This window comes from Balaenoptera musculus, chromosome 2 (genome assembly GCF_009873245.2).
Source record: "Balaenoptera musculus isolate JJ_BM4_2016_0621 chromosome 2, mBalMus1.pri.v3, whole genome shotgun sequence".
NCBI lineage: Eukaryota > Metazoa > Chordata > Mammalia > Artiodactyla > Balaenopteridae > Balaenoptera > Balaenoptera musculus.
This window is the reverse complement of record NC_045786.1, coordinates 36,085,392-36,112,421: the sequence shown is the minus strand read 5'-3', so window position 1 is coordinate 36,112,421 and position 27,030 is coordinate 36,085,392. Positions and strand designations below refer to the sequence as shown.

At 39.8% G+C, this 27,030-nt stretch overlaps 2 protein-coding genes across 5 annotated transcripts in view; both read right to left on the bottom strand.

Annotated features, from left to right (window-relative positions):
* Positions 1-698: 698 nt before the first annotated feature.
* On the bottom strand, positions 699-5,903 carry C2H15orf40 (chromosome 2 C15orf40 homolog). 2 transcript variants are annotated; one of them, XM_036843372.1, is made up of 4 exons: positions 5,749-5,903; positions 4,478-4,604; positions 2,195-2,322; positions 699-839 (listed from the first exon to the last, which is right to left on the bottom strand). In XM_036843372.1, exons 1-4 carry the CDS (start codon positions 5,860-5,862, stop codon positions 744-746), a joined length of 465 nt encoding a protein of 154 aa, XP_036699267.1. In that variant the 5' UTR covers positions 5,863-5,903; the 3' UTR covers positions 699-743. The 2 variants fall into 2 exon arrangements, with proteins under 2 accessions (XP_036699267.1, XP_036699268.1); XM_036843373.1 differs by having other exon boundaries at positions 5,842-5,896.
* Positions 5,904-9,702: 3,799 nt separating this feature from the next.
* The window catches only part of BTBD1 (BTB domain containing 1), a 43,622-nt gene continuing 26,294 nt past the window's right edge, over positions 9,703-27,030 (bottom strand). For 2 of the 3 annotated variants that reach the window (XM_036842273.1, XM_036842272.1), the window contains 4 exons: positions 22,356-22,548; positions 15,519-15,606; positions 11,788-11,934; positions 9,703-11,276 (listed from right to left, as the gene is read on the bottom strand). In XM_036842273.1, coding sequence (XP_036698168.1) covers positions 11,118-11,276; positions 11,788-11,934; positions 15,519-15,606; positions 22,356-22,548 — 587 coding nt within the window. In that variant the 3' untranslated portion in view covers positions 9,703-11,117. Of the gene's footprint in view, positions 11,277-11,787; positions 11,935-15,518; positions 15,607-22,355; positions 22,549-27,030 lie in introns of those variants that run through there. The other variant, XM_036842274.1, reaches the window with a different exon arrangement.

The window sequence follows — 27,030 nt, the reverse complement described above, 5'->3', positions numbered from 1 at the left end:
TTGGCTGTGTCTTGCATGGCTTGCAGAATCTTAGTTCCCCAACCAGGGATTGAACCAGGGCCCTGGCAATGAAAGCGCCGAGTCCTAACCACTGGACTGCTGGGGAATTCCCTAAATTACAAGCCTTGATTATTCTTATTTACTTTTTAACAAAATGGTCAACAGAATTTTTAAAAAACACAGAAAAAAAATTTTGCATTTTACATAATAAAATACATAAGCATTTTAAAATACAAAGTGACACTACGAAGCAGTGACAGGTCTTCCTCTGTCACTTGTAAACTGGATTAGAAGGCCATCCCCAGAATTCCAGTAGTGCTGTGGAAATATTTTAATTTACAATTGGGATAAACTGCATTCAACTGGGAGCCAAGGGGTCTAGGTTCTAGTTGCCATCTTACACCATGTGATCCTGAATACACTCAAATTCTGGACATCAGAAGCCCCATGACAAAATGAAAGGGGCTGAATCAGGTCATCTTAAATATCCTTTCCAGCTCTGTTATTTTGTAACACCATGAAATCAGAGTAACATGTCCCAAGCTGTTTGGGATCAGGGATTTTAGAACCTAAATTCAACATACAGTACTTTCAATCTTCATACTTCTTTTTTGTGTCCTGTTCTTATTAAATATATGTGTATTTCCACATTCTGTGTCTTTAAATATATTTTCCTTTTTAACAGTCTTTTCATCATTAGCAATAAAAAAGTTTCTCAAGGGTGTACTTTTCATTTCTTGCTTTTATTTTTTTTCAACTTGCTTTTTCAGTTTCTCCAAGATCTCTTCCGGAGTTGTGGAGGCCAAAAGCTTCACCACTTTTTCACGAGATTTACCACCCTGGACCAAAAGGAAAAAACAACAGTGTCAGGATAACACACTAAACTGTCTAATGCTATTAGAGACAGCAGACCTCAGTTGCTGAGGGGTTGTTACAGGTGGGCTGGTGTTTTCCTGACAGCTTAGTGCCCACTTTCTCCTAGCCGTTTCTGGTCTAACCAAAGGCTGTCTCTTGGATTCCACCTTACTACAATATTTTTACAACTCTCCAGAGTTTTTAACCTTCATACATCAATTTCTGTAATAATAAAAGCTAGGCATTAAATTTTCAAAATGAATATGGAATCCAGATGTACAATATTCTGGTTTCAAGTAATACTTTTGTTTAAGTTATTTTTTAAATTACCAAAACAAATATTGCAATTTTATATAAACTTTGTATAAAAATAATTCCAAATGTAAAACAAATTGGTATTCTCTATACTGTTACACATTTCTGAAAATTCCAAACAAAAAGCAACCACATATCCAAGTGCTATGATTCCACAACTGCTTAAGACAACTATAAAAAGGTAAACACCCTTTAAAGAAGGTAAATTTTGAGCAGGTATTTATCTAGATGGGTAGAGGCTGCACAGGTGGAAGAGTGGGGAGTCTTTCAGGCAAATGCCAGAGCACGTGCGCTGGAGAAAATCCGAAATGACCTGCCGCAGGGGCGACGGTGAGGCAGTGGCCTGATCGGATGGACGTTTAGGTACCGCCTACTAACCAATGACTCTGAGTGCCCGCTGGATCCTGGGTAGGAGCTACAGAGTATAGCACTGGAAAACAGGTAGAGCTTTAAGAAATGTAAACACGAGTGGGTCTTACTCCTGCAGATTCTATTTCAGGTAAGTCTGGGGTGATGCCCAGGAACCTGTGTTCTAGAAATCATTTCCAGGTGATTTTGATATCCACCCCTAGTGCAAACCCATGGTATTAATGACTTCACATGAGTCGTCTCTCTTCCTAATAAGCTTCTCCTAGTAAGCAAGGATAACACGGGGGACCAGGTATGCTTGATGCACTCACTAATGGAGATGACAACAGGAACCATTTTAGATTTTTCTAGTATGGTGATGACTTGAGGGAAAAGACAAGATTAATCTGACAGAGCAGGTACAGGAATGAACTTAGGAGAAAATGCTGGAAATGATGGCAATTAAGGAATACAAGTATAGCGTGTGCACAGTCTGAAGGAGTGAGGCATTAGGAGTGAAGGAGATTAGGAAGAATTCACAGATTTTAGTGATTAAATGATTATGAGCATTAAAAACAACTGGTTTTTCAATTATTTGGAAAAGAAAAAAATTGGTATTTTAAAAGTCATGACTGATGTAGTACTCAAAGATGTTGAGAGAGAGAGAGAGACCTACCTTATCCAAAACCACATCACTCTTCCTGAGTTCTAAGACTTTGGAAAGATACCAACAAAGCTCGGCGTTAGCCTCTCCTTCTGTCGGAGGTGCTGCAATAGCTACACTCACAGCCTCGGCTGTCAAATCTGGAATGAAAACAGTGTGGACTTGATCCTCGTGGAGTTCTTTTTCTCCACGCAGTGAGCATATTTTGTAGAAGTGTTTGCATTTGTCTGGCATATTGCAGGTTTTCAATTAATAACTGCTGAATGAAGAATGATTAATCACAGTTAAGGGAACATAAACATAAATATGCCTCTACCATTACGGAAATCCAGAGAAGAAAACTGATATTTACCCCACCCCACCCTGCTGACCAAACTGGGCCTACAGAGTCCTGGGCAATAACCTGGATTTAGGAGCTGGAAACTGCACTTGGTCTAACAGGAAGAGCCCAGGCAGGGAGTCAGAGGAGCTGGGTGTTAGCCCCGCAATGTCACTGGGAAGTGGATGAACCAGGCAGCTCACGAAACTGTAGAGGGTTGTTCGGGGTCTCCTCATCAGGAAAGTGGGAGCACTGGATTAGATTCACCTCTTATGTGAAATGTCTCTTTGATGTTTTTAAAATGTAGTATTTAGTTAGCATCTACACAGCGCTTACATACACTAATTTTAAGGGCACACAAACATGTTTTAAGGGCTTTACAAATATTAACTTGTTTATTCCTATAATTTTATGAAGATATTAATACCTTTATTACCTCCATTTTACAAACGAGGAAATTGGAACCGAGAAGTAATGTGTCCAAGGTCACATGGCTAGAAAGTGGCATTGTGATTCACAAATAAATTTGAATTCATGCTTTGAAATCCAGGGACAATGAACACTGCTTTTTGAAGAGTGGTCCAGACTCCCTCATCAATACAGCCTTTATAAAGAGCAACCTGCCTGCAATCCTCCACTGTTATTTCTGAGAGAGAAGTATACACTCAAAGCAGTTTGCAAATGAGCTTGAGCTGGTCCTGCATCTGGGGTTACTTGGGCATTTCCACACACTTACATCTTGCCTGTGTAAACACAGCTACAGAATCCACAGGAATGAAATGGTAGAACAACCCTCCTCCTATCCTGTCACTGATTCTATGATGCACAGTTTTTCACATTTTAATATCTTTGAAATCCTGATGTATCTTATCATAAATGGAAAAGAAAGTGTTTAGTTGATGTGGATTTTGTCTTACTGGTACACAAAGTACTTTTGCACCTTATAGATGATGGCCAGTTAGATCTGATGAAACATGGTATTCCAACAGCAGACAGTGTCCACAGTGACTACTTAGAAAATGCTGGCCAAGGAGGGTACAGCCAACAAATAGGCAAGCTAACATGGCTATCAACACAAATCAGGCCTAGCACCCCAATTTTGAGGTCTTGTTTTCAAAATATTTAAAAAATTGGAATACAGAGCTTTAGCTTTAGTGGGTGAAAAAGACCATCAAGATAACTCAGATCAAACTTTTTTCCCAATCAGAAGCCTCCCACCCCACCCAACCTACCCTGAAGCCCCAACACTTAAAACAAATGTAAACAGCTACTCAGGAGTCCTGTCTGCCAACCTCCCCCTTGCCCACTGCAGAGATTCCTGAGGCACCTTTTGGACTCCAGGGAATAGCTTAAAAGCTTCTAACTGTCTCATCTGACAGATGAAAGAACTGGGCCCAGAAATATCTTGTAGAGTTTTGAGTTGAAATAAGCTCACACAGGTGTTGACGATCATGTTCACAGATCTGAGGTTTTCTCTCCCTCCTTGGACCAATGGTCATTTAAAAAAATCAACCAAAACATCTTTCTTTCTCTGGCCAATGTTTCCACTTTTGGAATAGGACAAACTAAGAGTCATCTGGGCTACACGTTTCTATATATGTTCTTTCTAAAATACCTTTTTAAATTTTGAGGTATAATTGACACATAACAGGTGTACAACATAACGATTCGCAGTTTGTATTTTGAATTGATCACCACAGTAAATCCTGGTTCATAAAATACCATATTAAAAAGGACAATACAAAATGGTTCTTTCCTCTAACTTGGTATGCTTTAAATATGGTATATTTGCTTTTAAACACTAGATTACACCTTTACATTAGAATCCAGAATTTAAAAATGGAGAAGCCTCTAACTGCAGGTGTGAAAAATATACTTGACCATACAGGATGGACTTTCAGCAAGCCAAGGCAAAGGGAGGATGGAGAGGAGACAAGTGGTTCATACAAGATTCCCACCCCAGTGGCCAGGTATACCTGTCACAGCATTTTGTTTGGAACCAGGTTTGGCATGGATGGCTATGGTGATGCAACCTTTGGGATCAACTGCCACAGGACCTGAGGGAGGAACTGGTCTCTCTGCTTCCTTGCTCTGGCTTTTACCCTAAAACGACAACAACAGTCACACTACAACTTTACAGGTACAAAATACTTTCCCACACATGTGATCTTTCCATGATTCCTCTTCACCCTTAACCAAGACAAACTAGGCTAATCGGTCACGTCCAGGGATTTCTGGCCACCCAGAATGGTTTTCCATCATCCTTCATGGCTCAAATCAATTCTTCCATGAAGCCTTCCCATCAACCCCACAAAGTGCTTTTTTCCTGCCTTGGAAGACCTGACTTAGAACTGGTTCCTACTGTCGGCTTTGTATTTCCCATTCCTCAGGGAGCAGCGATTATTCATTTTTCATCTTTGTATCTCAAGCAGCACAAGTTAACAAATGTTTGTGAACAACTATGGCTGGACGGTGTATATCCGTGTGTTCTGGGGGGAAGGGGAGGAGGAAGGAACAACAGTGGTATTTAAAGGACTACTGTGTGCCAGAAGCTGTACTAGGAACTTTCCATTGAACAAACATGAACTGCGCACCAAGGCAGAATGTAGGCAAAGGAGATGTAAAGATGAATAAGGACACATGGAGCTCAAGGAGCTCGGACTACAGCGAGAGAAAAAGAACAAATAATCACTCTAATACACTGTGCTAGGAGCGCCGACCACACACGCACGGGACATCACGGCGCAGAGAAGGGGAAGGCAGTCCCGCCTCGGGACACTGGGGAAGCTCCCGGCCGGAGGCAGTCTTAGAGCCGGGTCTTAGGAACCGATTGGAGTCAGCCCTGCAGAGACGGTGGAAGGGAAGTGGGAGTGGTGCATTACTGACGGAGGGGTGCGAAGACCAGCCAAGGGAAGGAGACAGAACGCTAACTAGAGCCTCCCAGGGAAGCACAGGCCGCACTGCACTGCCGGAACACGAAGCGCGAGCCTGGGAGTGTGGGAGCGAGGCCGGCGGGGTCGGCAGCCACAGCTCAGGCACAGCCTCGCGCGCCGCCGGCCCGGGCCCTCCGACTTCCACGGCGGGCGGCGGCGCATCCGAGAGAGACAGGGAGCGGGAGGCCCGGAACTCAGAGACAACATGCAGTTGGCGGAGCTTCTACCCACCCGCGGCTCCCGCTTCTCTCCCGCGCTCCTCAACCAGCATTCCTGCAGCCCACCCTCCCACTGCCAAGGGACTTGCCACTGGCCTTGTTCGTTGCACCAGCTTTCTTAGGCATCTCGGTGCCCAGAGGGAGCCGGGCAGCAGCCCGAGCACCGGGTCCTGTCCCCAGCTTCCTCACCCCGGAGCCGAGCCGCAGCATCCACGCCAAGGAGGCGGCAGGGAAGGCGGCCCGACGCCGGAAGAGTCCTCTGCACCTGCGCACGCAGCGGGCAGGAGCGGCTTCTCTGGCCTGCGCCTCTCCTCTCACGAGGGCGACATCTTCCGGCTGGCGGGAGCAAGACCCCTCGTTCTTCCCGGACCTGCGCGGGAACCTCGCCACCTAGAAAAGCGGCTCAGGAGGCCGAGAGATGGGGAGCTGGGCTCTGGTCGAGTCGTGACCACCCCCCACCCACCTCTGGTCTTGTTTCCTCATGGGAAGAAAGGATTGGAGTGAGCGGCAAAGAGCGCACAGGGCCAGGTGTCTTCTCGCTGCTGCAGCCAACCAGCAGGTGCAGAGCCCCACGCTGCTTCCTATGGCCCTTAAGTGGATGTAGAGTCTCCTGCTGCTTTAGCCTTTGGGTACCTTCCGTGTACTGATGGAGCCTCTACCTTGTGCCAGGCGCTGAGGATGCCACAATGTAAAAGGAGAGGAAATATATTCTGATGCGCGAAGTGGCAAAAGATGAAACTGAAGAAGGCGGAGGCAAGATCAGAGTCATTGAAGGGTTTGAAGCAAAGGATTGGTAGAGTCACATTTGTTGTGATTAGAAAGATCACTGGCTGCAATGTGGCCAATAGAGGAATAGAGGTAGGGAGACCTCCCTCTTAAATGGAAGATGGTGGCCTGAACCAGAGTAGTAGCAGTGGGAATGGAGAACTGAGAGCTGATCATTTCAAGCATACTCAAGAACTAGAATGATCGGAGCTTGGGGAATGACTGGATGTGGGAATGAGAGTGAAGAGTCAGGGAAGATGCCCAGGTTTGGGGCCCGAGGAGCAGGTTTGGGAGTCTGAGGTGAATTGTTCAGTCCGGGACATAATGAGTTTGAGATAGCTGTGGGACACTAAGTAGAAATATTAAGGGGGTAACTGAACGTCTGTAACTGAAGCTTGAGAGATGTGGACTGATGATGGATTCTGGAGCCCTCTGAAAATAGATGGTAATTGAAGCCATGCACGTGGATGAGATAAAGACCCAGAGAGTGTGCAGAGCATGAGGGCCCAGGACAGAACCCTAAGAAAATGTAAAGAAACGAAGGCACCAAATGACATTGGCCAGATGTAGGAGTACGTAGCAGCCAAGAAAGGGTACTTCAAGAGGGAGTAGTCAACAGGGAGTAGTGCCACAGAGAGGGCATGTAAAACAGAAACGAGCGGTGTTAGCGACCTAGGTGCTAGCAGTTTCAGTGCAGAAGAGGAAAGAGATAATGTGTGTAGAAAATAATACAATTTCACTGTGAAGGAGTAACTGGTATTGGATGAGCACATGACGTTAAGATGTTTTTTCTTTTTTAAACTGGATGAGAATTAACCACATTTGAATATGCATAGGAATAAGCCAAGAGAGGAGAAGTTACAACAGAGGGAGGTGGTGGGGTTCTGAGCACAGGTGGAGACTGACCTGTCTACAAGAAGCCTTACTCAGACACCCCTTCCTTCACAAGAGAAGGAAAAGTTTAGGTGCACATGTAGCTGTGTGTATAGGTTTGATGCGAGGAGCTGGAGTTCTTTCATTAGCTGAAGGAGAGGAGGTGTTGAAGATGTGAGGAGAGTGGAACAGATTTAAATACTCTGGAGAATGTCAAAGAGCTAACTGTTGAAACTCTCACTCTGCAACACTGATGGTCTAGCTGAACTTGGAGACCATGAAATCATCATGACCCCAGTCTTGTACAGTTATATCATTTTTAAATGCCTGGACCCAGCAGCCAGGAAGTTGAAGGTAAGGCAGACAGCTGGTTTCATCCAGGTGGGGATGAGGGGGTTGAGGGTTACTGAAATGGTTAATGGTGATCAAAGATCAAAAGTGGAGAAGGAAAAAAACCAAAAGATCGAAGGTGGAGTCTACTAGGGTAGGGAAGGAAGAGGGGTGACAGAAAGGACGGAGAGGTCAAAGGAATGGCAGTCTTGAGGTTCAAGGACACATGTATGGGAGTATGTGTGAGAGCTGAAGAGGCATCGAAGGTTGTGGTCAGAGAGTGTAAAGTCTGAATTTACCATTTCAGAGGTAGTGCGAGTCCATATGACAAGGTAAATGGTGTGGTCATGAGCAGGAGTGATTGACATGAAATGGTGAAGGTTACTGGAGGTTAGCAAGAAAACGGAAAGCTAGGTTTGGCTGGGTTGTCCACCCACTTGGACACTGAGGCCACTCAGTGTGAAGGCTTTGGTAGAAGAAAGTGAACCAGGTGTTAAACCAAAGCCATATTTTCTTTGTTTGAAATCAGTTAAGAATTGGGGCACAAAAGCTGAATCAGCATTATATAGAATTAGTTTGGGGTGAAGTCATGACAGTCTCAGTTAAAGCTTTGACAGTTAAGATGGAAATAAAGGGGGCACTTGCAATCGTGGATTATTATGTTACCTGGCAGTTGACTAGATGAGCGAAGGCAGAGCGAGGGAAGAGGTGCCCTGCAAGGACCATTCAGACTTTCCCAAAGGTCACTCAGGAGTGGGGAGTGGAGAAGGGGGAGGGGAAAAGCCATCAGCTCCATTTGCCACCCAAACTGTACATCTGTTGTTGCTTCTGCCCCGAATCTTTGCCTCTGGAAAGGAGAGAGTTGGAAAAAATACTGCCCAATGGTAAAAAAAAAAAATAGGGGCTATTATCCAAATGGCAGAAAACCCATTATAAATATTTATACTGGTTCCTGTTTTCTTTTACATTTCTTTCAGGTTTTAGTAAAGTTCAGTTTAAAAACTCAATCTTATCTTAGCCTTTGCCAATGGAGAAGATGGATTTTTTTATGTGTGCAAACTCGGCAAAAGACTAAATGAGCCGTGTAGCTCTTGGGGCTGGGATTACTATAGCACCGTCCTCTCTTATCAATGATGCATTGTCTAATTCAAGGGACAATTTTCAGGTTTCGAATCTGGATAACTAGAACCGGGAAGCAAAAAGGAGCAGACTGTTTGAAGGAGACAGGACTCGAAAGGGAACAATGTTTTGTCTAAAACGTATTGCATTTAACATACCGCATTTGAAGACATACCGCTCTCTCTAAAGTCCTATTAAGGTTATCTGTTTCCCGGTAAATTTTTTTCTTGCAAATTAAAAGCACTACTTATGTGGGCCTTAAAGAAAAAACACTTTTATAATGCAAACAAATAATCACAATTTGTTGGGTAGATACTGGAGTAATCACTCTTTTAAAAAATAGAAATTGCTTATATTCTACAGTAAATACAGATTAGCCAAGTATCTTTTTGGGTCTCATTGTAAAGTTTGAGAATGTGGCATTTTGGGACCCAGCAAAATAACATTTTCCCAACTTTGTAGTTTGGGAGATAGATCTGGGTTTAAATTCTGCTTCCCACCACTTACTGACCTTTTAAATCATGAATTTCTTGGCCTGTGAAATGGGTATTATAATAGTACTTCTCTCATACTGATGTTGTGAGAAGCAAATGAGAACGTGTGTGAAGTACTCAGTGCAGAGCCTGGTACCCAGGAGTCACTCAGGTGCTCTATTAATACTAAACGATGGCGAGATGGTCCTTACACTATATCAGAGTAAATAACAAGAACAGTTTCCTTTCTCTCACCTACTGAGAGTAGAACAGGGGAGAAAAACCTGAGACTGAAAAAAACTGATGAAGCAGCAGACGGCAACAGTTGTTGCTGCTATAGTTGCTTTAAGGCAACAGTAAGGCATTCTTACTATGGGCTGCATTACTTCCATAAATTAAAAATAAGGTTCAACCTCAATTAATTAGAAGCTTTGTTCCAAAATGGTGTCTTACACTCAACTTTTAGAAAAGACAAATGACAAAAAAAATAAATAAAAGTACAATAGATATTTATTTTTTAAAAATTCCAGGGGATGTCCCATGTCAGTAAACGGTTCCATTTCTTGTCCCTTGTATGACTACCTTCAGTTACATGAGACCTCTGCCACCACCACACCTCACTACCTTCTTGAAAATAGCAAATAGAATACTACTTTAGATGGAAAATTTTTTTATCCTAATTACCATTTAGAAAAAATTCTTTTTAAGTTGATACTTAAAAGAATTGTGATTTCTACACATCTTCCACAACTATTTGATATAGCTTAAACTTAATCACACATACATTTTTAATGAGATAATCATTTTGAAGGGAAAGAAAAAGAATGTTATTTTATATAAAAATTTTGCTTTATAAAAGTGTATAAATGTCATTCTTCCAATATACTTCCTATCCCCTCCTTAGGCAGCTGTACCTGTTGACAGTGAGGTCATGAATGTTAAACATATTTTATTTCTTGGATAGAACTGTGTAGGTGACAGAAAGTATACTTTTCAGGAGTGGTTCTGTTGGATATCTTTAAAGTTTCAAAGCAGCTGTTAGAGATGTTAGTATTTCATTCCAGTTCTTGCTGTGTCAGATTATCGCCACAGAGCTGAACTGATGTCTGTTTACTCAGCCACCATCAGCACCACCACCATCACCTCAATCTTGGGAATTCTCAACCGCATCCCCCCAGAGAGAGACACGTACAGTGGTGCAGCTTAGTGATAAAGAAGCCAGTCTTGGAGTACACCTTTAGACCCTTTGTTTATATCACATTATTGTGAATTCGTACAAATTTCATTTATCGTTTAAAACTGTACTATGTAACATATTATACTATTATAAAATATCCTTTTCTGTAAATGCACTGAAGATTTTCTTTGGCATTTGTTAAGCCTATTTCTAGCAATATTGCAAATGCTAACCACCAGATAGTTAGAAACTCCAAAGATGAGGTCAGTTTTCTTCATTTTCTGAAATTAGTTATTTGAGTTAATAGGAATTCTGTAGGAATACTGACCCACCTCATCTTATGTAACCTTCAAAACAGTTAAAACAGAAAAAAAAACAAACCAGCTATATAAAACAAGAATCTTTCAGTTATAAAACTGCTGAAAGATTATGAGTCAGCTAATCTATGAAACTATGCAAGATAAAGCTGAAATAGCTGTTTTTTTTTTTTTTAAACAATTAAACCGGTTCTTTTTTCCCCTAAGGTTATAAGAAAATGGAAAATCTCCCTTTAAATCATGCAGAGATTTAAGTCAACACTTATCTATCTTTTCTAAGAAACTAAAATGTCTCTTATCTTACAGTTATAAATATTCATAACACGCAAACTCTTTTCTGTGGCCAGTTTTTTATGCCTTTGAGACTAGACTGTATGGTACTATTTAGCCAGGATGTATTATAATGCTGAATTATGTATAAAATATTATTTCTGGTATTTGTCCATCTTCTATTGAAGTGCCATTATTATTGCCAGGGGAACTAAAAAAGAAAAAAACAGTCTTGCTAGCAGTAGGTGTTTCATGCACTACTTTCTTCAGTCCTTTAGTGCCATAGTGGGAATCTGGACCCTAAATGAGAACAAAAGGTTCATTAGTAAGTTTCATTTAATAAGCACTCAATTTAATGTGGTATTTTAATTATATTACCGATCTACTGTATTTCGTTATAGCTCTTGTATAAAAATTTATGCCAAGTCATTTAAGGAAAAATGTAGTTTTTGCTACAAGCTAATTAATGACTAAAAATACTGAATGTAGAGCTCAGCTATCAGAGGACAGTGAAATGGTTTTAAGGAGATAATTGTCTTAGTTTATCTTCTGTCAAACTTCCAATCTCCTACTCAAACACAGGGCTATTTCTTATGAAGAACTATTTCTTTCAGAGCAGAGCTCTGCTGAGGCACTGCTCTTCTCAAAGCAGTGGAATATTTTAGCTCCCACCTTCCTACCTTCCCTGCTTCCGGCAAGGCTGTACTGTTAGTGACTCTCAGCTTCTACTGAAACATGCTCTCTGTAACATGCAAGAGGAGACCGTGGGCCCCGCCAGCTCACCACCTGGAACATTCAGGAAGACTCTTACTTTGAGCGTTGCGCATGCTGTGTAGCACACGTTGGGTAGGATCTCTATGGGTTCTTTGAACATGACCCTGAATGTGTTAGCAGTCCCATCACAACTAAATCCAGTATCATTTTGTCCCAGGGTTTGTTTTTTTTCATATTCAATGATCTGTAATTTTTAAAAGAGAAATTAAAGTTAAAACAAAGTTTCGCAGAAGAGAGTATGAAGCCCTTCAGCACAGCAGAATAGACTACTACATCTCTCTGCTGTAATTTTTCTCTACTGTCTCTAACCACCAAAGATGGCTTTAAACACGCTGTCAGAAAATGCATTTACCGCAGTAAGGATGGGGAGGATGTTAGATAACTGGGCCTTGGCTGCAGGAGAGAGGAGCTTCTAAAAAAGACACATGGCTTGGGAACTGGTGTTTTAGACTGTGTGGATTTTAGATACCTGAGGGAAATGAGCCTTTACTCCTTGCTAGCCTATGTCTTGTCGCTGGGAAATTCCTGTAGCATTTCCTATGTGGATATTCAAAATATGAAAATTCCGTCTTTTCGATTTAGTTCCATAATCTGTGCCAGGCACTGAGGGACACCCTCCGGGAGCTTCTAGTCATTAGACAAGTAAACAATGACAATTCAGTACAGCACCTGCAGTAAAGAGCTATGCATAAGATGAAGTGGAGGAGGAGAGGAAAAACTGATTTTGTCACGAAGTGGGGAGGCTCCACAGAAGAGAGTTTTAAAAGCTCAACTCAGAGGTTACCAGGTTATAAGGGAAAAGTCTTCATGCAAGGGAACAGTATGTGTGGAGGCCAAGGCTCACAAAGCCATCTTTTTGCATACATCAGGTAAAAACGGTAAGAGTAAAACAGGCTAAACCAGTACATGCAGCGAGAGGTCAGGACAGTGGCCACCTCAGGTGGGATAGTGACCAGAAAAGATCACAAGGGGATGTCTGGAGTGCTGTAATACCCTGTTCCTTGATCAGGCTGCTGGTTACACAAGCGTGTTCACAGTTTATGGAAAGGGAGCCATACGTACCACTTATGTCTACTTTTCTGTATGTACAGTCGGCCCCCTGTATACGCGGATGCAGAACCTGTGGATGTGGAGGACTGACTGTACTACGTCATTTTATATAAGGGGCTTTGAGCATCTGTGGATTTTGGTATCCACAGGGGGTCCTAGAACCAATCCCCTGCAGATACTGAGGGACTATAGTATATCACAGTTCAATTAAAAAAAAAAAAAAAAAAAAGACATGATGGTGCCCTGGAATAAAGTAGTAAGACATAGGATTTCGTTGTGGCAGTGTAATCTAGAGTAAACCACTTCACTTCTCCATGCCTCAGTTTTATCTTTTATTTTGGGAAAAAAACTTGTTTGCCTTCTTCCTAAGGCTACTGTGAGACTCAAATTATACAACTACAGCAACAACGACAGCAACAGACTATGTTCCAAACACTTTACATGCATCATCTCAACCGGTCCTCACAAAAACATAATGGAGGTACCACTACTGTCAAAGTAAACAAGGACACTGTGGCTCAGAGAGGTTACCTAATTTGCCCCCAGTCACACCCTGGAGATGGTAGAGCTGAGATTCAAACCCAGGCAGGTCTATCTGGTAGTGTTATCTAGAGGGTGCACGAGACTAGCCACTGGGCGGAAGAAAATAAAGAGAAGTCCTACTTCTATTCATTTTATATTTTATCATTTTAATATACCTATAACCCCGATGCCCTCCCTCAGACTGTACACAAGGAATCTGGTGTCTCATGTAATACGTGAGGGGCGCTGAAGGAAGACAGGGGTTCCACAACTGAAGAGAATGACTGTGGGGCCCTCACTCCTTCCCAGGCCTGCAGATTATACAGCCTGCTTAAGTGGGCTTATGGATCCTATGGATAGGATCTTAACAATATATGAAGTAAAACGGGGAGTGATCATGAAAATCTTTTATACCCGAGAGGTCTGCTGTGGTTTTTTGGCATTAAAAATTATAGAAACAAAATTTCCTAACCTTTAAAATCTTTCAAATAAACAATTTCAGTGGCTTTTGACCCTATTTATTAAAAATATTAAAACAAACTTTCTAATTGGTTTATAAGAGCAAGGAATTGACATGAATGATTTAATTTATAGCTGAATTTCACTATAAACATTAGTCGATAGAATTTAAAAATGAGCATGATTTCATTAGCACAGCCAATAAAGCAATTCTTTCATTTGGAACAAGGTGTCTTTGTGAGGTAGTGAAGTATCTTTTTTGGCTGTCATCAGACCAGATCTTTATTTTTGTCTGTGTAGGGTCCTCCTTGCTGCACACGGGCTTTCTCTAGTTGCGGCGAGCAGGGGCTACTCTTCATTGCAGTACGCGGGCTGCTCATTGCGGTGGCTTGTCTTTGTTGCGGAACACGGGCTCTAAGCAGGAGGGCTTCAGTAGTTGTGGCATGCAGGCTCAGTAGTTGTGGCGCACGGGCTTAGTTGCTCCACGGCATGTGGGATCTTCCTGGACCAGGGCTTGAACCCGTGTTCCCTGCACTGGCAGGCAGATTCTGAACCACTGCGCCACCAGTTAAGTCCCCAGACCAGACCAGATCTTTGAATTGTTGTGTATCTTGAAAGTCAATGATGCATTTTGATCACAAAGTTCACCAATGTTTTTACTATTAAAAATAGTATATTAATTAACATTTTAGAGAGAGCAGTTTTTTCAGCTGAAAGAAGTCTGAAACATTGTTTACTTCCTTTTTTCATTTCTATTTTTGTGTTTTAATTTATGTATAATATAAAATAAGTATAGTATTGCATAGGTATATGTGTATAGTAAATAAAAGTACAATGTAGATGTGTTTCAAAAATAATTTTACTAACTGGGATGTGCAATCAAAAGACGGGAATAAAGACACAGACCTAAGAGAGAATGGACTTGAGGATATGGGGAGGGGGAGGGGTGAGATGTGACAGGGTGAGAGAGTGTCATGGACATATATACACTACCAAATGTAAAATAGATAGCTAGTGGGAAGCAGCCGCATAGCACAGGGAGATCAGCTCGGTGCTTTGTGACCACCTAGAGGGGTGGGATAGGGAGGGTGGGAGGGAGGGAGATGCAAGAGGGAAGAGATATGGGAACATATGTATAACTGATTCACTTTGTTATAAAGCAGAAACTAACACACCATTGTAAAGCAATTATACTTCAATAAAGATGTTTAAAAAAAAAAAAAGTGTGGAGAACACTGGTTGACTGAAAGGGAAGGAGAGAGGTGCTTCACTTTCTTCGAGATTAAGTAATCGTGCCGTATCTGAAAGAACTGAGGTGGAGCAGATCTAAGAATGGGGCAGGGTATGGTCAGACAATCAGAAATCAGAGGTGTTACCAGTAGTTATAGGAAATTAGACAGTTTCAAGCCCTAGAGTTCAAAGTACCATGAAAAAAGCAGGTGGGTGCTTTGAGACAGTCAGTACACAGCAGGAAGAACTAATAGAAGGGTTTCCTGGACAAAGGAGAGCTCCTTATATGTTAATGCTTCTGTTAAGGACCCCAGGACCTCAATTTTCTGAAACTACACTTTTTAGATCAATTGTAAAATGGAACCCTCTAGGCTTAAAATACTAATAGGCTTTCTGATGCCTGTGATAATTATACTGAAATTTGGATTTTGCCGAAACAATATCTTACCATAAAATGACACCTGTTATATATTTCAGATGGTATACAGTGGGCAAAAAAAAGTGTACCTGTATATTCACTTGATAATCCGTGGGACCATGAATAGATCCATATAAACCAAATCCGACTATAGAGATTCTTCTATTAACTGTGAACCTGAGAGAATGAGGCCAAATATAAAATAACATACATAATTCAGTAAGCATTCATACTCCAAAGGCTTATACATTTTTTAAGTGTTACTCAGAACATCTAATTTTGCTCATAATAAAGAAAACTATCAAAAATTAAACATCCTTGGAAATGTCATCTGCTTGCCAAAAAACTCTTGCTAGAGTAACTTATTGGGAACTTAAGTAGAATCTGTTTTCTGTACTGTACATTTTTGAGCCAAGTAATTTATTTAACCTAAATACCCACTTTTGTTGTAATGATAATTTTAGTCCAAATCTGTCTGCACATCTCCTTCATGACGAGAGATGTGTCAGCCATCAGGCCTGACGTGCAGCGTCCCAAACTCTGACAGTTCTTCAGCTCGATGAATACTTACTGGGCCTGGCACTGGGGAAATAATGGTCAACAAGACAGTCTCTGCCCCTACTGCACTTACAGCCTAATGGAGGACACTGATAATAAGTAAGTAAACAAAGGGATAAATCATTAATTATAAATTGTGATAAGAGTTGTGAAGGAAGCAGGCTGCTGTAACAGAGTTGGTGGTGGAGGTCTGGGGACAGGACCTAAGCTACACAGGTGGATCAGAATGAGATTTCACACTAGAACAATTAGCAGATCCAGTCTAGTCACCGTAGTTAAGAAATAGACCCACCTTACTCCATTTTATAAATGTATAAAAACTAGCATCAAGCACAAATGGCACTAAATGACTGTATAATAAGAGATAATCTATAATATAAAGCAGTTATCCTCAACATTTCATACTTTAAGAACTGAAGTAACAAGTTCAAGTTTTATTATTATTACTACCATACCATTACCACTTTATGAGCACTTCCTGTGCCAGGCACCGAGCTTCAGTTCTTTACATAAATTATTTCCTTTAGTCATCATAACAGCTCTATAAACTAAGTAACACAGTATGATTTTTATCATCCTGTTTTTATAGCTGAAGAAACTGAGGTTTAGAGAAATTAACTTGCCTGGATCAAAATGTGTAGCAGAGCTGGGACACAACCCCAGGTCTGCATGGATCAAAAGTCACACTCTTAATCACTATGTTAAACTCCCAGTATGAGGATCACCTTAAAATTGTTTAAATATATTATTTATAATATAATTTTTTATTATAAAAAAGCAATATATTCTCTGTTTAAAAAAAGTTAGAAAATGTGGCTAAGCAAACAAGAGGAAAAATTTAAAGCATCTCTAAATCTACCATCTAGAGACAACTTCATTTTCAATTTGGTGCACTTCCTTTTCAGACTTTTAGTTCTGTTTTTAAACAATAGAAAAACAGACTTTTTTCTATGAACATATATGTATTATTTTAAAAACCATGTCAGAATATATATATTTTTGTAACGTCATGTAAAAAGGTAAAAAACTACTACTGATTCATTATATTTAAACAATTCCTACTTGTTAAATAATCTAGGTTATTTGCAATTTTTGTTATTATATAACAATGCCATGATGAACAATCTTATAGCTAAATCATTTCACAGTGCCTTCATTATTTCCTAGAATAAATTCCTGGAAGTAGATTTTCTGGGGAAAATGAAAGGCATATTCTTAAGGCCTTAGATGAACTTTATCAAATTGCTTTCTGGGAAGATTATAAAACTTTACACCCAACAAGGAATGAAGATCATTTCTATCTCACTCTCAACAACCACAAGTATCTTCATTTCCTTTTGCTGTTGAGAAACTGATAATTGACAAATTCTATTTATATTTGATTACTGAGTTAACACATTTGCTCATATGCTTACTATCTACTGGATTTTCTCTTTAATGAAAAACCCACTCACGTTCTTTTCCCATTTTTCTCTGCTGATGAGTGTCTTTTTCATGTGGATTCGAAAGACCATGTTATATAGTTATTATATGCTTTGTCAGTAACATCCATTACAAAAACTTTCCTATTTGTCATTTATCTTTTAACTTTATGGTGGTTTTGGATGTAACATTTTGAATTATTTGTAGTCAAATTATGACCTATGCCAAGTTCAGAGACGCCTATCTCATCCTCATAATAAATAAACATTCTGTTCCGGCACTTTCACGGTTTCCTTTCTTTTAACGTTAAAATTATAATTTATACAAATATTGGAAGATGGCATCAGTAAAGATCTAACTTTATTTTCCCAGTGGTTAATCCTTCCTCACATTCTAAATGTTCATTTACATTAGGTTGGTTTCTGAACTCTGTAGTATGTTCCGTATAACATTCTATAATAGCGTTACAATATTTTTCATATTTGATTAATACCACTCTTTTAAAAAAGAAACCTTTACTTTTTTTTTTTTAATTTTTATTTTTGGCTGCGTTGGGTCTTCGTTGCTGTGCACGGGCTCCCTCTACTTGTGTTGAGTGGGGGCTACTCTTCGCTGCGGTGCGTGGGCCTCCCATTGCGGTGGCCTCTCCCGTTGTGGAGCGCGGGCTCTAGGCGCGCGGGCCTCAGCAGCTGTGGCACGCGGGCTCAGCAGTGGTGGCACGCGGGCTCTAGAGCACAGGCTCAGTAGCTGTGGCTCACGGGCCTAGTTGCTCTGCGGCATGTGGGATCTTCCCAGACCAGGGCCCGAACCCATGTCCTCTGCCTTAGCAGGCAGATTCTCAACCACTGCGCCACCAGGGAAGCCCCAGAAACCTTTACTTTTGCAGATTAATTAGAGAATAATTTTGCCAACCCACTCCTCCCTACCAAAAACATATGACTTCTACAAGGAACTGCCTAACTCAGAAAGGTTAGTTTGGAAAGACACTGTCTGATTCCAGTCAAAGTTCTCCAGTTCTTTATAAAGATACCATACTGTACATTTCCTATAGGATTTACCCCTGCTACTTTATGTTATTTGTTACTATTGCAAGTGGGGTCCGTTTTTACTCACCATTTTAACTGAAAATTCAAACATTAATTTTTTTTTTTTTTTTTTTGCTGCAGTGCGCGGCTTGAGGGATCTTAGTTCCCCAACCAGGCATTGAACCCGGGCCACCGCCCTGAAAGCGCCAAGTCCTAACCACTGGACCGCCAGGGAATTCCCTAAAATTTTTTTATTGTGGCAAAATATATAACAAAATGTACCATCTTAAGCATTTTAAAGTGCACAATTCAGTGGCATTAAGTAATTCACACTGTTGTTAACCATCAACACCACCCATCTCTGTAACTGAATTTTAATGACACAGGAACATCACTGGTTTTTGCACATACGTTTTATAAGTTGCCACTACTCTTTTTATTGGTTCTAATAGAGTTTTACTGATCCTGAGGCTGTCTCGGTGGACTAGCTGTTCTCAAAAGGAGTTCTATGCCCAAGGAGGCAGGCTCTGTTTTCACAAAGGATATGAAGCACCACTGACAGGGAGCCAGGGACGCCAGATTTACTGCAATACTTAGGAAAGTCTCCCCAAACAAAGAATCCCAACCAACTTTCAAGTGTCCTGTCAATTCATGTAGATGAAAAACCTGTTTTTAACTATGAGACTTGAACTTAATCCCTTTTTATTAATAAACCAAGATTTTCACAGCAATTTTAATATTCACTGACTTTTACAAGAGGTGACTACTATACAAATCGAGGAATTACCATACAGTCATTTCTCATTATTTGTGGTAGTTATATTTTATAGTTGGTGCAAACACAGAATTAGCAAATACTAAACCACTGCTCTTAAGGGGAATGTGTACACACACACACACACACACACACACACACTCACACACCACTCATGTGGATTCTAATCTTAAATCCTAAGAACGACTCATTCTAGTATATTCCATTTTCTGTGTTTCACAAAAGAGAAATGGAATTAAGGAGTGTTAAGTGACTTGCCTGAGGCCACCCCACGAACAGATGCTAGAGCTGGGATTCAAACTGTCCAATGGCCACAGAGCTGTAGTGTCCTGCACTGCACTGCCCCCTACCATCTCCATCTCTGTATGAGCGCTGAAATAAGAAGGTAGAGCATCCTCCTTGTTTGATCTCACACAGAAGCATGCTCCCAGGCAACTAAAATCTCTCCTGTGAATGACTAAGAAAGCGCTGCTGGTATTGATTTGGGGGTTATAATTAAATTCTAGCGAGTAGATGAGTTCTCAAATATGGAAACTGGATAAACAGGATGGACCGTACTTTGCTTTATTTGAAACTTTTAAAGAAAATGACAAAATTGGCAGCAGTGCTGCTCATGGTATTTGGGACATGAGTATAATACACCTGTTCCCTGCACCTACAGCTGTCTCAGTGTGCTGGTGCGTACAGGTACAATCTCTGATTGCTTGTTTGTCTTCCGGTGCTGCCCAAGTGACTACATATTGAAGTACACATTTGATTTTACCATCAGTTACATTTACTGTCCTTTGCATTACAACTAGGCCATTATATCATTTTAAAAAAATGAAACACATTATCTATGAATTTCATTTCAGGTTAATAAAGGGGGAATACAAAATATTTATTACAAAAAAGGGAGAACTAGGTCTGATGGAGTGAAGAACTACTAATATAGACGTTATCTGCAAAAAATGAAAAACACCTCTTCCTCTCCAATATTCCTTTTTGTCTGTTTATATTGAAGTATAGTTGATTTACAACGTTGTATTAATTACCTATATTTCTTTATCTTTATACCTACATCAATCAGAGTTTTAAGAATACTACTGAAAAACAGCAAGGTTACCAGGCATCCCTATCTTTAGGTTTCAATAGTCTATCATGTTAAAGAAGTATTCTTCTAGACCTGGCCTATTAATGGTTATATCTGGATCGAGGGTAAAATTTTATCAAAAGTCTTTTTGACATCTATCAAAATAAATTTTTTTCTTTGATCTGCTACCGTGGTGAATTATAGTAATATATTTCCTAGTATTGCGCCATTCTTTCAATTTCCAAACAAACTCTCATCTGCCTTTTTTTTTTTTTGCACTCCTTTTGCATTGATGGACGTTATTAGGAATAGCCTTACAAAACTCAGTTGGATGGATGTTATTTTAAATGATGTCATTGCACTGCTCAGTGTCCCCTTTCTAAGAAACCACAGGAGAAACTCCTCTTAAGTCTCTGTATCTGAAATAGCCACCCTTCTCCTGAGCAATATGTGTACTTTTCATGTGATAAACTGTTCAATTTCTGTAACTTTATAGCTTTAGAACCAAACGTAAGATGTCAGAACATGGATCTTGCATATTTATCTCCACTGGATGTATTTTTCCGACCCTGATTTATCACTTTTTATAAAAAATTGGACTATAGTTTATTTATATCTATTTGCTGTTATAGTATTATTCTTTTAAGGTACTGCTAGATTCAATACACTATTTTATTTCTTTTCTATATAAGTGAGATTGACCTAGAAAATTTTTTGCCTTGTCAGATTCCTGTATAAGGATTATGCTTCTTTCAATAATTAACCAAAAAGTATTTTCTTCTTTGAATGTTCAACGAAACAAACTGTTCCCTGAATGTCTGATAAAACTCACCTGTCAAAACCACCTTGTGAAGGGACAGTTCTTTGATAACTTTTAATTTCTTCCATGGTAATTGGTCTATTCAGGCTTTCTTCTTCAGTCAATTTTGATAATTTATATTTGCCTATAAAATGATCCATTCCATCAAGATGTTCAATTTATTAGCACAGAGTAAACCCAGAGTTAAAATTAAAATTTCCTCAGAATATTATTATATTCCCATTATTATCTGTAGATATAAGTATGTTTTCTTTATTACCTTTGCCAGAGGTTTGCTTATTTTATTGGTCTTTTTCAGGAACCAGCTTATATTTAACAATTCTACTATTTTTAATTCATTAATTTCTACATTTACCTATTTCCTTTCTCTTTTCATATGGTTCTTTTGCTATTCATTTTCTAGCTTCTTGGGTTAATGCTGAAATCATTTATTTCTACTCTAATTTATTTAATAAAAGTAGTTAATTATTGCTAATTCTCTGTGTGACACTTTGGCCTCATCCCGTAAGTTCTCACATATAGTATTCTCATTGTGAATTATTACTAAATAGTCTACAAATGCATTTTTATTTCCATTTTAACCCAATATTTGTAAGAGTCCTCTCCCTCTTGGAGTTCTAGTTTTAAACAAACTTCTTGTTAGTTTCTAGTTTTATACCAAAGTGCTATTAATATTAAATAAATGAAAATCCAAAAGGCATGTTTTATGAAAACAGGTACATATTCTATTTTGACATTTAACCTAAAGAAACACGGTAGAGCAAATATAAATTCCAAAAGGATTATATGCATGCATCTTTTTAAATTAAAAAAAAATTTTCCCATTCAAAGTTCTTATAAATGTATACTGAGATATTTTCCATGCAACATCTATGCAAATAAAAATCTCACACTAAACCAAGTAAGAGTAAATGTATTAAATTATAGCCCTGAGACTGTAAAAATAGTGTTTGATCAATTAAGGTCTAGACTTCAGCTCACCAGCAGTGGCAATCCAAACAAAACTCACAAAATAGAAGGCCCAAGTCAATCCTTTCTTACTCTACTTGTTTCCTAAGAGATTCCCTCACTCATAATTCAGTGGAGAGACCAGTAAGCCTCACTGACTTCTTGACTGTTGTATCAAGTTAGAAATGTATTAAACAAAGTATAAAATAAAATGTGGTTAATTATCTCCCACAATATGAACATAAAAGCCAAATGCGAGCCACTGCCCCTCCCCACCCCACCCCCAAATCTACAATATGCAGATACCTGATTCGATCACTCGTTCCACTGTAACCCCACCGGCTCTCTACTTGCTGGAATCTATTGATGCAGCATTCCTTTCCTCTGAGGCAGCATCTTGGTCGATCAATGTATTCAACTCGGGGCTTAGGATTGACAGTAAAATGAAGAAAGAGGTTTACCACTTCACGATCTGACAGAATTCCAGACTGAGCAGGACCTGCAGAAATAAAAACATAAACCTCAATAAAAGTAACTTCACTGCAATTCCTAACTTTGTAATTCTCCCCATAATAATGTGAATTCAAATGTGAAAGATGTAAAGTAACAATGAGGTAGAAAAATCTCAGCATATATAATTTTAGCATATATTTAATTTAAAAGTTTTACTAAATTCATCCGAGGTTAACCTAATATGTAAGTGTTAAAATCATTAATAAATCAAAGCTTAGATGAAACCCTGAGATCACAGAAAGATCCCTGGATTTTTCTATCCATTCGCCCTGAGTATTCTGTTTCCCAGAAAGAGGAGAGTTGGAGAAGTGCTTACAGTGGCAGCCAGGGCTATCGTTACCTCTCCATTCCCCATCTGTCTGAGGCTGTAATCAAACAATGGAATATTTAGAGGTAGAAATAGATGGCACAGTGCTTTCATTGTGGGATTTTGAAATTAGCAGAGGTCAGGAGCTAAGATTGGAAGAGCTGTGGAAGCAGCATATCACATGCTATAGTTTTCTCATTCACTGTTTCTGGGAAGAGAAAATTCCAAACAGCTTAAATTTAACCAGGAATAAATGCTATTCCTCATAAAAGATGCCAAGAGATTCCTTCCAAGGCTGGTAAAAACAATCTAAATAAGAGACTGCAAAACACTAGAAATTTGGTTTAGGAAGCTATAAATCAGATTTTAACATAAAACACCCTAATTTTTAATATAAATTTTTAGAATATCACACACAAAATTTATCAACCTGCCAGACCTGGCCCCGTGGTTCATTTGCAATCTCTGGATAAGTAAAGATTGTAAAGAAGAAAAAATACAATTACAAACTTAAAACATGCATTTTAGAGAAAAAAAAAAAGAACAGAACATAACTGGAACTGCATAAGATCAGAAGAGAGATGGGGGTGAAAACTCATGTATCTTTCTCAGAATGACAAATAAGACAAAAGAATTAAAATGTTTAAGGTGATTAAAATGGATGATAAAAAGCAGAGACCAACATACAGGTAACTAGTGTTCCTGAAGAACTAACAATAAGAAATAGGATGATGCAATAATTCAAGACTACAGGTATACCTCGCTTTATTATGCTTCGCAGATACATTTTTTACAAATTGAAGGTTTGTGGCAACCCTGCATCAACAAGTCTGTTGCTGTCATTTTTCAACTGCATTTGCTCACTTTGTGTCTCTGTGTCACATTTTGGTAATTCTCTCAATAGTTTAAACTTTTTCATTATTACTATACTTGTTATGATGATCTGTGATCAGTGACCTCTGATGTTACTACTGTAATAGTTTTGAGCCCCATGAACCACACCCATAAGACAGCGAACTTAATTGATAAATGTTGTGTGTGTTCTGACTGCTCCACTGATCAGCCGTTTCCCATCTCTCTCTGTCTCCTCCTGAGACACAACAGTATTGAAATTAGGCCAATTAACAACCCTACAGTTGGGCTTCCCTGGTGGCACAGTGGTTAAGAATCTGCCTGCCAATGCAGGGGACACAGGTTTGAGCCCTGGCCTGGGAAGATCCCGCATACCACATACCACAGAGCAACTAAGCCCGTGCGCCACAACTACTGAGCCTGCACTCTAAAGCCCGCAAGCTACAACTACTGAGCCTGCGTGCCACAACTACTGAAGCCTGCGCGCCTAGAGCCCATGCTTCTCAACAAGAGAAGCCACCACAATGAGAAGCCCGTGCAGCGCAACGAAGAGTAGCCCGCGCTCGCCACAACTAGAGAAAGCCCGCGTGCAGCAACGAAGACCCAATGCAGCCAAAAATAAAATAAATAAATTTACTAAAAAAAATGAAAACAACAGCCCTATAGTGGCCTCTTAAGTGTTCAAGTGAAAGAACAGTCAAACATCTCTCCCTTTAAATCAAAAGCAGAAATGATTATGCTGAGTAAGAAGGCATGTCAAAAGCTAGGCCTCTTGCACCAAACAGTAGCCAAGTTGTGAATGCAAAGGAAGAATTCCTGAAGGAAATTAAAAGTGCTACTCCAGTGAACACACAAATATTAAGAAAGCGAAACAGCCTTAATGCTGATATGGAGAAAGTCTGAGTGGTTTGGATAGAAGATCAAACCAGCCACAACATTCCCTGAAGACAAAGACTAATCCAGAGCAAGGCCCTAACTCTCTTCAATTCTATGAAGGCTGAAAGAGATGAGGAGGCTACAGAAGAAAAGTCTGAAGCTAGCAGAAGGTGGTTCAGGAGGTTTAAGGAAAGAAGCTACCTCTGTGACATAAAAGGGCAAGGTGAAGCAACAAGTGCTGATGTAGACGCTACAACAAGTTATCCAGAAGATCTGGCTAAGATAATTAATGAAGGTGGCTACATGAAACAACAGATATTCAATGTAGACAAGTGTCGACAAATAGCCTTCTACTGGAAGAAGATGCCATTTAGGACTTTGATAGTTAGAGAGGAGAAGTCAATGCCCGGCTTTAAAGCTTCAAAGGACAGCCTGACACTCTTGTTAGGGGCTAATGTAGCCGGTGACTTTAAGTTGGAGCCAATGCTCATTCACCATTCTGAAAATCCTAGGGCCCTTTAGAATTATGCTAAATCTACTCTGTGTTATAAATGGAACAAAAAAGCCTGGATGACAGCACAGTCTATTGACAACATGGTTGACTGAATATTTTAAGCCCACTGTTGAGACCTACTGCTCAGAAAAAAAGATTCTTTTCAAAATATTGTTCCTTGACAATGTACCTGGTCATCCAAGAGCGCTCATGAAGATGTACAGTTGTTTTCATGGCTGCTAACAGGACATCCATTCCATAACCCATGGATCAAAGAGTAATTTAGACTTTCAAGACTTATTATTTAAGAAGAACATTTTGTAAGGCTATAGCTACCACAGACAGTAGCGATTCCTCTGAATCGCTATTTGCATAGCGATTTGCATCTGGGCAAAGTAAACTGAAAACCTGGAAAGGGGTCACCATTCTAGATGCCATTAAAAACATCCATGATTCATGGAACGAGTTCAAAATATCAATATTAAAGAGAGTTTGGAGGAAGTAAACTGTAACCCTCATGCATGACTTTGAGGGGGTCAAAGACTTCAGTGGAGGAAGTAACTGCAGATGTGGTGGAAATAGCAAGAGAACTAAAATTAGAAGTGGAGCCTGAAGATGTGACTGAATTGCTGCAATCTCATGATAAAACTTGAACAGATGAGGTGCTTCTACAGATGAGCAAAGAAAGTGGTTTCTTGAGACAGAAGCTCCTCCTGTTGAAGATGCTGTGAAGACTGTTGACATGACAACAAAGGATTTACAATATTACATAAACTGAATTGATAAAGCAGTGGCAGGGTGAGAGAGGACTAACTCCAATTTTGAAAGAAGTTTTACTGTGGGTAAAATGCTATCAAACAGCATTGCCTGCTACAGAGAAATGGTTCCTGAAAGAGTCAATCACTGTGGCAAACTTCATTATTATCTTATTTTAAGAAATTGCCACAGGACTTCCCTGGTGGCGCAGTGGTTAAGAATCCACCTACCAATGCAGGGGACACGGGTTTGAGCCCTGGTCTGGGAAGATCCCACATGCCGTGGAGCAACTAAGCCCGCATGCCGCAACTACTGAGCCCGCGTGCCACAACTACTGAAGCCCGCGCGCCTAGAGCCCATGCTCCGCAACAAGAGAAGCCACCGCAATGAGAAGCCTGTGCACCGTAACAAAGAGTAGCCCCTGCTCACCGCAACTAGAGAAAGCCTGCGCATAGCAGCGAAGACCCAACGCAGCCAAAATTTTAAAAAGTGAAAATAAAAAATAAAAAAAAAGAAAGAAGTTGCCACAGCCACATTAACCTTCAGCAACCACCACCCTGACCAGTCAGCAGCCGTCAACATCGAGGCAAGACCCTCCACCAGCAAAAAGATTAGGACTCGCTGAAGGCTCAGATGTTAGTTAGCATTCTTTAGCAATACAGTCTTTTTAAATTAAGGTATGTACTTTGTTTTTTTTAGACATAATGCTATTGTACTTAACAGACTACAATATAGTGTAAACATAACTTTTATGTGCATTGGGAAACCAAAAAATTTGTATGGCTCCCTTTATTGCGATATTTAATTTATTGTTGTGGTCTGCAACACACAATATCGCCAAGGTACGCCTGTATAATAAAATTTCCTTAGTTGAAAAAAGAAGTCTTCAGATCATGAAAAACGTTCTCAGATATATACCATATATCTATTTAAAGAAAGTAATCAAGAATAAAGTCAACAAATGAGTGAATCAAAATAAAGAATTCAAGAAGGTGTATAATAAAAGAACTGGTGATAAACACTAAATCCAATACAACCTATAATTAAGTCTAATATAGTTGTGTTTTTGTAGTATTTTATGTGGGTGCATAATCAGTTACCATAAAGTGGGCTGGAAAGGTTGAAAGGATGGAACACCATGCTAACATTCTTATCTTAAATAGGGAAGGTCAATAAATATCGTT

Excerpts from the sequence above, each read along its gene's own strand:
- C2H15orf40 (XM_036843372.1), bottom strand. The coding sequence starts at position 5,862 with ATGCTGCGGCTCGGCTCCGGGGTGAGGAAGCTGGGGACAGGACCCGGT. Across the intron at positions 4,605-5,748 it reads AAGCTGGTGCAACGAACAAG|GGTAAAAGCCAGAGCAAGGA; the intron begins GCCAGTGGCAAG and ends TTGTCGTTTTAG. Across the intron at positions 840-2,194 it reads GTGATGTGGTTTTGGATAAG|GGTGGTAAATCTCGTGAAAA; the intron begins GTAGGTCTCTCT and ends CTTTTGGTCCAG.